Source organism: Idiotropiscis lumnitzeri, chromosome 12 (assembly GCF_059441095.1).
Source record: "Idiotropiscis lumnitzeri isolate Australia: NSW breed Sydney's pygmy pipehorse chromosome 12, RoL_Ilum_1.0, whole genome shotgun sequence".
NCBI classification, from domain to species: domain Eukaryota; kingdom Metazoa; phylum Chordata; class Actinopteri; order Syngnathiformes; family Syngnathidae; genus Idiotropiscis; species Idiotropiscis lumnitzeri.
Genome location: NC_142402.1, coordinates 21810130 through 21826046, shown reverse-complemented (window position 1 = coordinate 21826046; position 15917 = coordinate 21810130). Strand labels below are relative to the sequence as shown.

At 47.3% G+C, this 15917-nt stretch overlaps 1 protein-coding gene across 1 annotated transcript; it reads left to right on the top strand.

The window, feature by feature from the left end:
• Positions 1 to 579: 579 nt before the first annotated feature.
• Positions 580 to 15754, top strand: larp4b (La ribonucleoprotein 4B). The gene is made up of 17 exons (XM_088311370.1): positions 580 to 1231; positions 3493 to 3626; positions 5221 to 5380; positions 6118 to 6300; positions 7059 to 7137; positions 7221 to 7357; positions 7616 to 7719; positions 8221 to 8331; positions 9057 to 9110; positions 9205 to 9414; positions 9643 to 9746; positions 9823 to 10098; positions 10178 to 10202; positions 10292 to 10468; positions 10571 to 10752; positions 10895 to 11009; positions 11674 to 15754. The coding sequence occupies exons 2-17, from the start codon at positions 3546 to 3548 to the stop codon at positions 11968 to 11970; spliced, it is 2295 nt and encodes a 764-aa protein (XP_088167496.1). The 5' UTR covers positions 580 to 1231; positions 3493 to 3545; the 3' UTR covers positions 11971 to 15754.
• Positions 15755 to 15917: the final 163 nt, after the last annotated feature.

Here is a 15917-nt window from a genome sequence, read left to right as displayed (position 1 = left end):
TGTTAACATGTGAAATGGAGCACGTTATTGTGGGAGTGTGTCACATTCAATTGGAAAAAAATGGGGAAGTCACTTACTTTTGGGGTTTTTGCTTTACAGAGTAATCTTTTTTTGTCCTTTGGGGATTTTTTTTCCCCAGAATATTTTTTCTGAAGAAAAAAGAAAACAATGTTGTCACCCAAGATCTGAAAAAAATACTCAGAAAAATGTCAAGCAAATATCAAATTACAAAAACAATACATACAGAAGAACCTGAAATTGTCTTTCTTCAAGTTAATGTAATACTTCGTACGGAAGCCCATTTCTGCCAGTAAAAGAAATAATATATAGGAAACTTTGTTTTAATTCACAGGTTATTCTTTCGGGGGGGGGGGGGGTTGGGACAAGTAAAAACTTGAATATCATATCATCCAATGCATACAAAATAAATAAAAAACAAAACCGTATCTACGACAAGGCTAACAAGTTCCGCATGAATTTTATCCAATCCTAACGTGAACTTTATTTTTATTATTTTATGTCTATAGTTGCAGCAAAGCTTGAGTGTAAATTATTTCACTTGGCGTCCGGACCTTTTTTTTGTGGCGAGTGATCATGACTTGTGTGTAAACGATCTCGGCGGGGAAAGACGAAAGGGAAAGGAAACGGCGAGCGGTGGCGTCCGTTCCAGTCGGCAAGCTTGTGTGTGTTCGCGAGGAACGTCGCCGCCTTTGACGGATTTCGACGCTTCGCTCGCTCGCTCCGATTCTTTTGGAAGGCTCCCTTGACCTTCCCTGCCACTGCCGCCGAGCGTGTTGGCAGATTTGCCTGGCGTGGAATTGTCCACGCGCCGCATTAGTCCAAGTTGGTCAAAGCCAAGCTGGCTAAGCTAGTTAGCAAGCTAGCTCGCTGCTCCTGCTAACTAGCTCGCTGTGCTACTCGGAGGTACCGCGCTTCTTTTTCGGGAGGGGGGCATTTATTTTTATTTTTATTTTTGGGGAGGGTGGTGGGACGGAAACCGGTTGGAAACACTCGACCGACGCTCCGAGAAGTGTCCCCGGGGTAGCTTTGTGAGCTGCGACGCTAATTTCGTCGAGGCAGCCCGCTGCTTAATTCTCTGCGCATTTCGCCCCGGACGCCCCGCGTAGGCCTCAGGCCGAACCCCGACGTCTCCTGCGTCCCCGCGCCGCCGCCCGGACGCTCTTTTTCTGCCTTTTGCTTTTTGGCTTGACGGAGCAGCGAGAGGTGACAGGTGAGTGGCACATTCCCGATTGGATTTGTTCAAGCAAAGAAAAAAAAACTGCAGTTGTGGAAAAGTCCGGTGAAGTTAGCCGTGCGAGCTAACTGAATTTTAGCTTAATGGGGGGTTGGGGCAATCGGGCGAAATCACGCCGAAGGTCGCCATCTTCCATTGGGCACGAGCGCTCACCCCACCGGGGCTGCCCGAGCGACATGAACGTCCAGTCGTGTTCGCCGCTTGGCTCATTTTTGGTGTCGTTTGGGTGTCATCACACATGTAGCATGGCGGTGCTCATGTGATCAAAACACTTGACGTTCGTTCTGCACTCCCACCTGCAGCCTTGACACCGGCCGGGGAAGCCCCGCTAATCGCTTCAAAGATGAATTGCTTACGAGAACGAAATGTAAACTATTTTGGGGTTTAAAAATGCATTTTAATATACACATTTACATATGAATACAAATTCTACTTGACGGCACGTAGTAAGAGATTTTGTTTGTAAATGTCGCCATACATTGCAAAGAAAATCGCAAAAGAAATCAAAATCGCAATATCGAAAATTTACGATACAGTTTTCAACAGGACACCCCAGAAAAAAAAGTCTGAAATAGCACTGTCACAATCTTATTGAGTATTCCATTGATTCCTCAATGATTTTTTTTTTTCTTCACCGTACCTTTACGATCACCAAACATGCGGCGACTCTTCAGTCTGCAAATTGGCAACGACATTGGCGCAAACGGCTTGGGAGCAACGTTCGTCGTCTAATGCTAAGAATCAACTTAGCTGTTCTGTTATGACAATGCTGGAAACAGGAAGTGAAATGTCTGCCAGCACGACATTTAACTTTTAGTTTTACGTTACACACATTTGTATCATCAGACATTTTGAATGGAATTTTCTTTTTTCTCACATCTTCTCCTTCTAAATGTCTAAGATATATATTTTGTTTTAAGTCTGGATTTTATGGTGAGTGTGTGTGTGTGTGTGTGTGTGACGCTCACGTGTTTTGTGTAGATCAACAACACGGTGCGTGTCCCCTTGTACACCCCGCCGCCCAACTCCAGGGACCTGCTTGGCGAGCAACCTCCCCCAGGGAAAACCCGACAGCTATTCTTAAAGCGCAACGGCCCAGCCGTCATGTTGTGGAGGCTCACGGACGAGCGTTCTGCTGCCAGAAAGCGGAGGACAAATAAAGAGTTTGGCCCACCGTAAAACGCCCCGCAACCACGAATGATGGTCGATATCCAATTGGGACGATTTGATACTTGTGAGCGCCGGCGTGCTTTTTGGCCGTGTCAATATTTCATCCACAGGTGATCGTGAGGAATTGTTTTTAAGCAAGGTCAGTGCCGCTTGTGGCACGTCCGCCTCAACTTGGCCACCACACGTTCGGGCGTGATGTCATTCAGCTTGAATTTTTTTATCTTGCGTTTTCGCAGCAGCTGCGGCGGTAACAAAGATGTCTCACCTTGCTTCCGACAATTCTGACGATTGATGATTTGTAGGCAGATTACAAGGAACTTAATCGATTTAGTGCATTTTGTACGCTGTCAAATCTGTTTTTGAATAAAGGGATGGAAACAAAAAAATAGATCCTTAGATTTTCTCCTCAGATTTGATTAATAATTACAAAAAAATTGCCACCTGAAGGTGAACTGTAAATAAAAGCAAGTGAACTGAATTGCATATTTCTTAATGGAATTGCAACGCAGTCAAACAGTGATGACGTCGGCATTTGAACACTTTCAAGGTCCGCCGCTCTTTTGAAATGTTACAATTTCAAACCCAGTAAAACTTTCCATCTGCAGAATTTTTTTTTTTCGGTAGTGTGCAACGTTTCTGCACATCAGGAGAAGAACGGAGAGCCACTCGGCGTTACTGGTGAGGCGATACTGTGCACTCGTGGTGCCGTGCGCGCTCCTCGTAGTTTGAATGAGGCCCAAGTTGTGAACGAGTCCGATTTGATGTCACTCGCGGTGCGCCGTTGAATCGTGAGCCCGTTTGGACAATCGTCTCCATTGATTCTTTGACCCTTTCGTCTGCTTGTGAGCGCGTTCGGCCGCGCTGCAAATTCCGTTTGGCGCGCCGTCATTCAAAGGCCGTATTGACTCAACGGCGGGTCTCTCGATTTGAGGGCGCAATCATCAAATGTTTTTTTTTTTTCAAATCACGGCTTTGCGTTTTTGCCGATCTCGTGCGGTTGTTTTCTTGTTAAGAAGTAGCGGTGAGCTAACCCCCCCCCCTTTTTTTTTTTTTTCTGTTTGCGGCAGGCTCCCGGGGGCCACGCAGACTTCTCCCTGAGGAGCCAAGAAGCAGACGGCTCATGACTTCTGACCAGGACGCCAAGGTTGTCGCTGAACCACAGGTGCAGCAAGTACAAGAGGCCAAGGAAAGCGCTCATTTGGTGCGTCGTCGCCCGGCGACATCTTTCCCAATTTCAATTGGGATCGCGCTGTCGTCGTGAAACGAGCCCGATTGTCAGCCGTATTTGCGTTTCAGATGTCATCTTGTCATCTCGTGCTGATAAATGCATTCTCTTTTTTTTAATAATTGGTTAATCGGTTATCTGAATTTTATTGTGACAAATATTGGAATCCACATCCGTTTTCTGGTCTTTTGTAAGAATGATTTTCTCAAAGACGAAGCACTCTTGAATGTTGCGAGGGTCGTCCCCATTTTTGACCTTTCTCAACTTCTTTTTGTAATTATTGTCATCAAAAATGTAATTAGTGTCGCGTTCGTCTTAAAACTCCCAAACAGATTAAGGAGTGCGCTTCTGTACATGCTTTGTACAACGAGACCTTTTTCCAAGAGCGAAAACAATTTTTCTGCAAGAAAAAACATGTTCCTGAAACGTCTTCAAAGCTTTTTTTTGGTTTGAGGAGAAAGCGCAGCGCGTCTTCCCACGGACAACAACCAAAAGGCCAAACTTGTTTGGATGAATCGATGTTCACGAACGTCACCTGACGTGACTTCCCGCAAGCGCCTAATTAGTAACGCCAGAGTGAGAGCTGTCAAATAGTTGCGTGACAGCGACAATTGTTTCCTCACAATCAACTTTGACGTCATTCTGACGGACCAACTTAAACTCGTTGGTTTCACATCGGGCAAAGGCGAGAGGACGACGGCAGCGCCAACTCCACGCCACAACCTCAAACTGGAAGCCACTTCGCCAGGCGTCAAAATCTCAATTGTGGCAGCGACTCGATAACAAAAGCCCCTTTCACGCTGCCCATCAAAGCTGCACAGTGGCGCCTTGTTTATCGCCGGGTTGCGTTCCCGCACGGCAAATCAGGCACCAAATTGCCTTTTGTTGAACTGGACTTGAAAAAGAATCCAAAATATGCACGTGAGTTCCAGCGATGATCTTGTCTGCGTCCCAAATAGATTGTTGAGAAAAAAATTCCGAGTCGCAAAATGTCTCGGCTCTCTGGCGCTTTGCGTTTGTAATCCAGTTTGCGTTACGGACGAGCTCGCGATAAGCAATAAAAAGAAAGGAAAAAGAACGCAGAAAGCGGCATCTGCTGGGAACTTTAATAAAAAGGACAAAAAGATTCCTCAAGCTTTGATTCAATTTTCAGTTCCCGATTTCAATTCTATTTTTTTTTTCCAACTACTCTTTCTGTGCGCTTGTGCGGTGCTGCAGCCAACCTCAAACGAAATACGCGTCCATGTTTGGCACCGGGATTGATTTGACTTTTTTTTTATTTTGTTTTTATTCAGCCTTAATACAAAATGTTTGTTTTGATTCTCTAATGTCCTTAATATCATCTACACGTTCAAAATGTTTTTTGTGCCGGAATTCCCCCAAAAAGAATCAAGATTAGAGGGACATTTTTTTTTTAGCGTTGTAAATTAGTATACGCTTAACAAGCGAGTTTTTTTTAATCTTCTGTTCGGTGTTGCTGTTGATGGATTGTGTGGCAAATGTGTCATGTTGTGTCACTTTGAGCGCTGAGATGTCCGAGTTGAGAAACTGACTCTCTGAGCGTCGACAGGAATCCGCCAAGGTTTCGGACCTCAACCCCAATGCCAAAGCATGGGCCGACCGCATGCTTAGCTTGGAGCCCAGCGGCGGCGCTGACAAGTGCACTGCGGCCCTGCAGCCATGGAAGGACGGCGACGTGCGCGACCGCTCGGCCCGGCCCGGCCCACCAGGTTGGTCTTTGGCCTCTCGCCACTTTTTGCAAAATGCAACGACGCGACAAATCGCCCAAATGAAGCCAGTCCCAAAACGTCGTTCTTTTGTTCTTCCTGCTCGTTCATTTTCCTCTCCAAAATCTCCTTTGTGATTTCAATCGATTTTCCCTCCCACTCAAGAAAAAGAAAAAGACGTCACATCATGCAAAGCTTGGACAAAGTGTCCCTTTAAACACATTTTAGGAACGCAACAATGAATTATTGATAATCGATTGTTGAACTTAATGGTGTCCAAATTTTCACAATTTCAACCTCTCGGCCGTCAATATTTGCCCCCATTTTTGTAGCCCTCCACAAAAGCAGACGCTTTATCTTTGAAAAAAAATTATCCCATTTTTTTTTTTTTTTGACGTCATCTTTCCAAAATGTTCAAATCGCGGACCAGCGCCGTTTCCTGCCACGCATAACTGAAATCTTCTGTTTCTGAATTCATGTGAAGGCCGCAACATTTAAAAAAATAACAAAGTCATACCTTGTGTTTCTTCTGTAAGTGGAATTCTCACCTGTCACAAAGCGTGCGAGAGGTGGGACAAACATGCCGATAATGGCGTTGTCTTCACCCCCTTTTTTTTTTTCCTTTTCTAAAATTGTTCTTTCGATATATTTTTTTTCTTTGCCGAATTGTGAGCGTCATTGGACTCCTTCCGATTGTTGACCTTTGTGTCTTCATTCCTTTTTTTTTTTGGTTTGCGTAGGAGGTTATGGAGCCAGTGAAGAGGCCAAATGTTTCCCGGAGCCTCGACTAAGGCAGCCCGATGAGCTTCCGCCGGTGCCGATGATGTTGGACCCGCCCCCCGCCTCGGCCGCGCCCGTCACTCCGGAGCGCTCGGAGCCGCCCTGCCCGGAATTCCCGGAGCAAAGGCCGCCCGCGTCCACAGGTAGGCCAGCGACGTCGTCTTCAGCGCCGCTTCATTTCCCCCCCAAAAAATGTCTTTCTATCTGCTCCCGAATCGCTCGTCTGTCGCGATGGCATGATAAAAAGATGCGTCCGTGTCGTGGTCGCAACACGCTGGAGCACATTTACTTTCACAAACACGACGGCGTGAGTGACGTGGTGTGAAAGCGCTCATTGCGGAAATTTGGGTTCTATTGTCTTTATTTTTGTCTGTTGTGATGTTTTAAAATAATCAAATGGAGCATTAGTTGCCCATTTTGAGAGCGCGGGCCATAACGGTTGATGATTTTGGTGATCATGGAAAGTGGGTAACTCTCAACTCTTGAGGTTTTTTTTTTTTTTTTTGTTATTACATTTGAGGCTTGTCCGATCATTTCTTTTTTCTTTAACTTTTGGGACTGAAGAATACAAATTACATTCTCCATTAGAATTTCAGCCCTGTTGAGTTCAAAGCCAAGTGAATTTGATGTCTTTTGAATTTTTTTTTCCATTCAAACCATTGCAAATTTTAGCTATTTGTTTCCCAAAAAATTGAACAGCAGCTGACTGAAAATGTATTAATCAAGCATGATTTTTTTTTTTGCATTATTTAGCCAAACTATGTTGGAGTTTTTTTGCCTTGGACATTTTTTAAATGCACGCGGGAAGCCCAAATTCAATTTGTACCACAAAAAAAAAAAACAACCTTTTTGCTGAGTATTTATTGACCTTTTTAATTGTATTTAATTTCCACGGTGACAGTCGGCGATCCCCCGCCTGAGAATCCAGAGGAAGGCTTGCGAGAGCACCTGAGGAAAACTCTGGAATTTTGTCTTTCCCGGTGAGCCGCCTTTTCCTCCTCATTTGCGGCTCACGGTTGGTCTTGATGTCACTAAGCGAGTGTGCGTGGCGTTTGTCCCTCAGCGAGAACCTGGCCAGTGACATTTACCTCATCTCCCAAATGGACAGCGACCAGTACGTGCCAATCGTGACGGTGGCCAACTTGGATCACATCAAAAAGCTCAGCACCGACGTCGAGCTCATCGTGGACATTTTACGTTGTGAGTGTCCGGTGACACCGACCGACCCGACCCGACTTGAGTCTTGAGACTTGCTTGCATGAAACGCAGGAAAGACCTGACGTTATTTATTTATTTTTTATTACCAGACTTGACTCGGACTTGAACGAGCTGACATGATGACGAAAAATGTGACTTACTGGAACCACGGACACGAGCACGCACGCACGCGCGCACTTGCGTCGAGCCCAAATCAAGTGACTTGTTTGCATTGACGTTGTCCTCCTCTTGGTCCCGCAGCTCTGCCGTTGGTCCAAGTGGATGAGAAGGGGGAGAAGGTGCGACCCAATCAGAACCGCTGCATCGTGATCCTCCGCGAAGTTCCCGAGAGCACGCCGGTCGACGTGAGTGCACCCGCGTGTCGTGTCGTCTGACATTTCGACTTCCTGCTTAACAACCCGCAAAAGCGCTCTCGTCGGGTTGCTCGGTGTCGTCGTCAAGGCAACATGGTCGTCTATCGCCTTCATGTCACGTCATGTCGCGTGTCTCCGAATGAGAAGCGTCAAGTCTGGAATATGCAAAGTGTTGTTTGGAAGATTGTGACGTCGCGTCTTTGCGGGACGGCGAGCCCGCCTCGTCGCTGTTGCGTGAACAAGCTCATTAAAAGGAGCACGTTTTGTTTTGCTCGCAAATGTAGCGGCCTGAATAGCGTCCAAAACGTCGGCGCTTAGCTGGCAATGCTAACATTTATCCTTTTCGGATTGAAGTCGCTTGACACGCGGATCTCAAACTTGTTTAGTTTTGGTTTTGTTTCAACATTTAACAAGACCAACCAAACAACAATAATTTACTTTTTTTATAAGATTAAAAATATTTGCTCGTTCTGTTCGCATAAATGTCGGCAGGAAGTGGAGGCGCTTTTTCGAGGAGACGGCCTGCCCAAGTTCGTCAACTGTGAATTTGCATACAACGACAACTGGTTCATCACCTTCGAGTCTGAAGCAGATGCACAGCAGGTAAAAAAAAACAATGTTGCGCTTTCCTGATCAAACACAAACAACACTCTTGTATCCGTTGTCTTCAATTTGACTCATGTAGTCAATTTTTTATTTTTTTTTAAATTTCTTTTATAATTGTTGCTTGTGCATATCCTTGCAAAGCCAGTTTGTGTTCACATGGACACGTTCTTCTTCTTCTTCTTCTTCTGATGATGATGATTATTGTTATTACAAGTCTGCTATTTTGCAAACTTTGTAAAGTGTCGTCTTGAGGTACTCTCTTTTTTTTTTTTTTTTTTGGGAATACAAGTTGTTGTTGGCTTGATTTCTGGGCTTTGACTTGTGAGCAAAGATTTGAGACACCTGAGCCGTTTGGCATCACAAAATGCAATTCACGACCTTGCGGCAGTTTAGCGCCTCGTGAACAAGCATGACAACGTTTTGTCCTGCCGTCAGTGTTTTTTCTTTCGTTGTTGTTTTCCGTGCCTTTTCGACTTTTATGCGATTTGGGTTCTGGAAATTCTCCACTTGAAGAACTTCTTCACGGCAAAAGTAGAAGATAACCCAACAGAAAATCTTGCCTTGCCAAGCGAGATGTTGGAGAAATAGTTTTTTTTTGGGGAAGGCTGGAACCGCTTCATTTCAGTCAGACGACTTTTGAGTCGGTGCGAATGTCGGCCGAACTTTAAACTCGCATCTCAAGACGCCACCGGTCATGACAAACGCCTGTTCTCCCGTTGAAGGCATATCAGTACCTCCGGGAGGAGGTGAAAACCTTTCAAGGGAAGCCAATCAAGGTGAGTCTTTTTGAAGCCACCCTTGGAAAAATTCTGCCGCTTAAAGATGTCAACAAATGACGACGTTTGTGACGGCGCGGTTTCTGTCGCGCAGGCGAGAATAAAGGCGAAGGCCATCGCCCTGAACACTTTCATGCCAAAGAACGGCTACCGGCCGGTGGAGGTGAACCCGTACGCGCCGCATCGCTACACCGCCTCCTACTACATCCCGCAGCTCTACAGCCCTCAGCAGCAGTTTCCGCTCTACAGCCTCATCACGCCGCAGGCCTGGTCGGCCACTCACAGCTTCATCGACCCCTCGCTGGTAAGACGTCGCCGCCTTTCTTTTCAACGAGTCGCGACAAGCTGCATGCGTGTTGTTGCTTTGAGCGTACGCTCGCCGGAAGCGCCGCCAACGGAACACTTTGGAGCAGCGTCACGGCCACCAAGCTTCTCAAACTGCAAACTTTTTATGTTTTGTGACGATTGTCCAGCCGAGGGCCGCGAAATGCAATGCGAGGCTTCAATAGTATTCCTGAAACGCCTTTTTCAGGTTGCTCCATTTCACAACAACCAGTTCATCAATGGATTTACATCAGCCAGTTTCAAACCAGCGACCACTCCGCTTACTGTTCGACACCACTCACCCAGGACCAGGTGGGTGAGCGCGACGTTATTCCCCGCAAAATGCGACCAAACGTGATTAGAAAGAGCTTTTTTTTTTTGTTTTTAGGAACCACAGCAAGCCTCACCTGAGGCCGACGCTCCCGGTGGCCGTGGAGCGCTCGGGCCTCCTGGACAGCCCGGGCCTCTTTCCCAGCTTCCCCAGCGAGCGACTAAACGGCGTCCGCAGCAGCCCGCCCACACGCTTCCCCGCCAGCCAACCCCGAAGCAGGTTTCCCGCCGCCACTTCGGCCATCTTTCCCCGCCGGGAAACGGCGGGAACGGGCCGAGTGTCTGACTTCACCGCCGCCGCTGACTACGCTTCCCCGGGAATGGGACGAGGAAGGTACGACGACGACGTATGAAAGCAACCGCAAGTTGGCTAACGTAGGCTGTCGTCAAAATGTTTCTTCTTCTGCTTGTAGGAAAAAGAGGGATGAAAAGTTTGCCGTAAGTCTTTTTTCTCTTATCGGAGCCACCTTTTCGATTGGAGTTGACGTCGTCGTCGCTTAACGCAAAGCCGATTTGTGTCCGACTAGCGAGTGACACCTCAGTCGCCGCCGCCGCCTCCACCCAAGCCTCCGTCTCCGAGCTTCGAGTTGGGCCTGTCCAGCTTCCCTCCTTTGCCCGGAGCCGCCGGGCAACTCAAAGCGGACGACATCTTCGAGAACCGACTGGCCGGCGGCGGCGGCATTGCGCCGCCCGTCAAGGACAGAGTACGCCTCACTCGGCCTTTAGTGTTTTTTTGCCGGCTTTTCTTTTTTTGTTTTTTTGTGTTTGCCGCTGCTTTAACAGTGTTGTGTTTGTATATGACGCAGAACGTGAGCGTTGACTCCAGTCCCGGAGGAGGCCCCAAAGAGCTTCTTCGTACGCCTCCTTCCTCGTCGTCCTCGCTCTTGCCCGTGAGCTTCGTATCGTCGCCCACAACGGCCGCCTCCGCTGCGGCCTCCACTTGGACCCCCGCGGCGTGCCCGCCGCTGCCTCCCGCCATCCCCGCCGCGTAAGAACCGCACCGGTCGGCCGCGCGCGTGGTAGCGATGCGGCCGAAGCCGACTGAACAAATTGATTGTCGTCTTTTGTGAGCAGTGAGCTCGAAGACGACGCGATTGTCGTGACTGACGTCGTGGCTAATTTCCTTTCAGGGACGCGAGTGTGTCGGAGGTGAAGCAAGCCAAGGAGGCGCCGCTGTCGGTGGAACGAGTTCCCGGCACGCTGTCCACCGCCAGCAAGTCGGTGCAAGTCAACGGCGCCGCGACGGTCAGTGAGCACTTCGACAAAAACAAGCGTCAAAGCACTTTTTCTATTCGATAAGGTTTCGGACTGACCATTCGAAGCGCCTCCTCAAAGATTGAAACATTTGAAGAAAGAGGAGAAATTCGGCTTTGGCCTGAGCGCAAAAACGGGAAATCTCGGCTGTTTTTCCATAAACAAAAAATGAAGAGAAAAAAAACATCAGCAATTTTGCAGGTCATGCTTTAGAGAGGTTCAGAAATCTTTGTGGGCGGGTCCACGCTGCTGAACATATCAGATTGTGTTCAAATAATAAAATGAATGGAAATGGGAAAAGGTGCCGCCTCTCAAAACACAAAAAAAGAGAAAACGTCTCTCCGATCACTTCCAAAATGTTCTCACCCTCAACTAGTTCTTGTCCCACTTTGTGCTTCAGTTCGCTCCACTTTGTGCTGCTCCCTTTGTTGTGCACCGCTTGGCCACAAGGGGGCAGTGTCATACAAGCATCGACAGACTTCTCATTCAATACAATGCAACTTTATTTATATTGCACATTAATAGCAGAGGATAAAGAATATTTGCCAGTGGGTAGATGTTCAGCAATTAATGTAACGACGACTGCTTTGATTGTTTGCTCAAAGTGGTGTTTAAAAAAAAAAAGAAAAGAAAAATATGTCCCATGTGCTTGCAGGAGCAGCGGAAACCTTCCTATGCCGAGATCTGCCAGAGAGCGAAAGAGGCCCCCGCACTGACGCAGCCGCTCGCCCCCAAGGAAGCCAAGCCAGCAGGTGAGGAGAGGAAGTGCCCCGACGTCTCAGGCCCGGCGGGGGAAACCGCCAAGCCCAGAGAGACTTGCCCCCCGCCCTCCAAGATGACCCCGGGAAGACCCCCGCGGGACGTGCGCAGGCCGGCCGGTCGCTGGGCCTCGCCGCCGCCCCACCCGGGGAAGAAGGAGTCCCACCACACCCCGCCCAAGTCCCCCCTGTAGGCCCCCCTCGCATTCACCGCCCCTCTCCTCCCTTCTGCTCGACTCCATTGATGCTTTCAAAACAAACAAACAAAAAAAAAAAACAGGAACCACGTCAGGGCTACTTCGTTGCTTCGTTGTTGTTGTTCTCTCCACACCTTCAACACGAGCAGAGGACGCCTTCTTTTCTGATCAGGGCTCGCAGACTAAGAAAGCACTTTACCGTGCATGTGAAGCACCCTCTCATTTGTTTTAAGTATTTATTTGGTTTCGTCCCCCCCCCAGACGTTTTTTCTTCTGTTAGTTGACTTTTTTGGAGGGTTTGTCTGTGGCACAGGTTGCGAAAGCGTGAACGGCAATTGTGAAAATTGCCCACATTAGAAAGTTTCATTGGAATTGACGTCATTTCAAAACACGTTAACGTCGAAGCAATCCGTTTGGTCTGAAGCAGACGTACGTCCGTTGCTTTTGAAAAAAAAAAAAGGTCAAGCATTACTGGAAATAATTAGTTCAAATTGAAAACAGAAATGTGATTGTTTTCGTCCATTTTTTTTCCGCTTTCCTGTTGAAGGCCAACCTTCAGTTTTGTCCCCGGAAATTTCCGTGGAAATTTGTCCATGTAAAAAATTGCGGCAATTTTGTGACACTCTCTTTGCGTCGGCGGCGCTTTGTGGAGTGGCCTTCTCTCCCCCCCCCCTCATTGTCATGTCGCCGCACTCCAGTTGCAACCGAGCGAGGCACCCGCCACTCGTCGCGACGCGGCGGGTCCATGCGTTACTTTACCGGAAGACGAAACGCGGCGGCCCGTTTGGTCGGCGCCGACTCAAAATGTTCCCTTTGACCCCGGCCGCCATTTTAGGTGTCTGACCTGTGACCTTTGAGAGGCGTAATTGGAAGACGAGCGTTTGGGTAAGAGAAGGTCAACGAAGGAGGCTGACGAAACTCAGCCGAGCACGCGGACAGGTTTTTTTTTTTTTTTTTTTTTGGGGGGGGGGGGTCGCACGCACGACTTAGTCTCGCCTGCTGCTCGATAACTAACTGGCTGGCGATGCGTACGTCCTTCATGTCAGGAAAATGGTTACGTTGGACCGATGGCTTTTGTGAGCTGCGTTTCGGCGACGTGCGTCACTCGCAAAGCTGCGCTTTTGTGGTACGAAGGAGACGTTGGTGTCGCGGCCGTGACCGAGCACGTCGTCGTCGTCGGAAGGCGCCAACGTGACTGACTAAATTGCTCTCGTGCAACTTTGCGAGTCGCGCTCGTGAGCTTGACGCGACTTTTCGCAAGATGCGTTCGCTCCGCGAAAGATGCGGCTGCCGCTTCTTCAGACGTACGCCACGTTGTGACTTGTTCAGTTGTTGTTGCGTTTTACGGAAGGCGCGGGAAAAAGTGCGCTTGACTTGTGCGAGTTACGCCATTTCCTAAAATGTGTCGGCGCTTCTCGAAGTTTGGTTGGCAAACGTCCGTCGACGCGAGTTGCGTTTGGAAGGCTCGGAGTGGCGCTCGCGTCGTGTTGTTGTTTGCCGGCATATTGTCGCTGGCGTTTGCCGCTTGCCGAAAGACGCGGCGGTCGATAACAAAAAGCCGACGCGCGACTTGCAAAACAAAACGCGGTCGCTCGGCTTCATCCGACGTTTTGGACCAACGAGAGGCGACCACATTTGGTCCCTCCCGTGGCCGATGTCTTGAGTTGAAGTTGGATGGCCTTGGAGGATGTTGTTGTTTTGTTTTTTCTTTTTGGGGAGGGGGCGTAGCAGACGAAGGAAAGAGCCCCGCCCCCAGATGGCGGCGCACCCTGTAGCAGCACGTTTGCGTCAACTGTAAATATTCCACAAACGCGTCTTCCTTCCGCCTCAAGCGTTTTGGTTCATCCCAGCCGGAAGGGAAACATGGCGACTTTTTTTTTTTCTCCCCCCTTTTAAGGACTCAAATGCACACAGATGTTTTGTTTTTTTCTTTCTTTGCGGTTGCCAAGAGGAGACGCTTCATTTTCTAGCTGTGCTGTTAGTCTTTTTGAAGAAAGAGGGAAAGCAGCAGCGGCAGGCGGGCAAAAGATTTCCATCCAGTGTTTGAGAAACTTGAATTTTATTTGAACTTGAAAAGTGACTTTGCCTTAACTTTTATACCAGACGAGCGTCGAGTGTAGTTTGCCCCCCCCCACGCTACTAACGAAGAGATACAGAGAATATTTAGTGACCTAAGGCAGAGTGCAAATAAATCTATCAGCGTCTTTGGTTTCCCTTTACCCTCATGTACAAAAAACTAGTTTGCATTCAGGTTGCTTTTGGCGGGCGAAAGTGAAAAGCGTGTAAATGCAAACCGTGGATACTGTATTAAATATTATGCACTTTGAGGTGTGTGCTTTGCTTGTACAGTTGTAAATACTCAGATTAAAAAAAAATAGGAGGTACCTAAAAAAAATCTATTAATGTCGCTAACGATGGAAAGATTTAATGTTGTGCTTTTTGGAATATTTTCTTTTTCAATTTGATTTGATTTGCGTGTGGATTTTGATAAACTGCTTTTTTTTTTTTTTTTTTTTTTTGGTTTCATTCCATCGACACGAGGGCGTTTATTTTATTTTTTGTTTTTGTTTACACGCCGGTGACGCCACTAAAAGTAACTACGAAAACACTCATCAACACAAAAAGACCACAAACTTCCTCAACTTTTTTTTCTTCTCTTTTTGAGAAAATTTCAAGAGTGTGGGATTCCAACCCAACTCATCTGGATGTGTTTATCTTAGCCTCTCTCAGCTTAGCAAAAAGACGCGCGTTAAATGTGCATTTCCCAACTCTGACTACTAACATTTTGTGTTGATTTTGACGAGCATTTTTCTCGATTGTTTTCAACTCTGGTCTTGGAGCTAAGCTACCCACATCCTCAACATCGTTTGAGTTCTGCAACGTTAATTTTAGCTCCTGTAATCCTCATCCTGTTTGGATTTTTGTTTTTTTTTAATGGCCCCATCTGATGTGTACGCTGCTGAGGTTGTGACACATAAAGCACATTTGAAGCACAGACTAACTGATGCGTGCGTCTCGTTAGCCACTCGCTTGTTAGCTTGCGGCTACGTTTGGCCCTTGAAATGTTGAGCCTGCCTCAATGTTTGTAGGAATATCAAAACGGTTTTGTTTTGGTTTTTTTTGTCTGGTTCAAACTTGTTCATGTTGTGTGATTCTGGCGCAAAAATGCTGTTTGACCACAAGAGGGTGCTAGTCTGTGGCTAGCATGTAGCTAGTGCGCTACTAGCATGTACATAGCCGTCCGTTTGGCCGATTGCCATCATGGCGGCCCTGAGCTCCTGACTCGAAACTGTGAACGCGCTCAGACTCGGGCTAATGCAGAGCCGCCCTTCCGCAAAGATGGCCGCCATCATCTCACCCGGGTGAGCTTTCAAATTGCTCGCCTCGGTTTGGTTTGTGCCATTCTCTCCTTGATGGGACACAACAATTAGTTCATTTCCTAGAGAAGAAGACTTAAGCTGCATTTACTCACTGTGGTTTCACGCATTAGCGCTAATCTACTTGCTACGCTAACAGCTGTGGACAATCGTGGACTCTGCGTCAGGACTCGCCTAAAGACACCTTTAACCATTTTTTCTTTGTCTTGATTTTTGTTACCATTTGACCTTGTTTTTTGCTGTTGTATTTTTTTTTTTTACTCCATTGTGAGACTGGAATCAAGCGCGTGGTTGGGTTAGAGAAAATTTAAGTTACTCTTGTGACAGGATGTTCAACTTGTCTAATTTGGAGGAAATAAATGTAGCTTACTGGAAAATAAACATTTAGGCACTGTTGAGGAAAACTGTGAGTCGTTGTCTTTCATTTACTTTTGCACACACTCAAATTTGAATTGAGTTTTTCTTACCTCTTCCATGACACAAAGGAATTTTCTTTTGCTGAATAAACTTGATTTGAAAAAAATAAAATTTACACCCAAGTATGTCAGGCTGGTTTACAGGCTTTAA

Coding starts and splice junctions, on each gene's coding strand:
- larp4b (XM_088311370.1), top strand. CDS start 3,546: ATGACTTCTGACCAGGACGCCAAGGTTGTCGCTGAACCACAGGTGCAG. Junction 6,301..7,058: donor AAGGCCGCCCGCGTCCACAG/GTAGGCCAGCGA, acceptor CCACGGTGACAG/TCGGCGATCCCCCGCCTGAG. Junction 7,720..8,220: donor CCGAGAGCACGCCGGTCGAC/GTGAGTGCACCC, acceptor AAATGTCGGCAG/GAAGTGGAGGCGCTTTTTCG.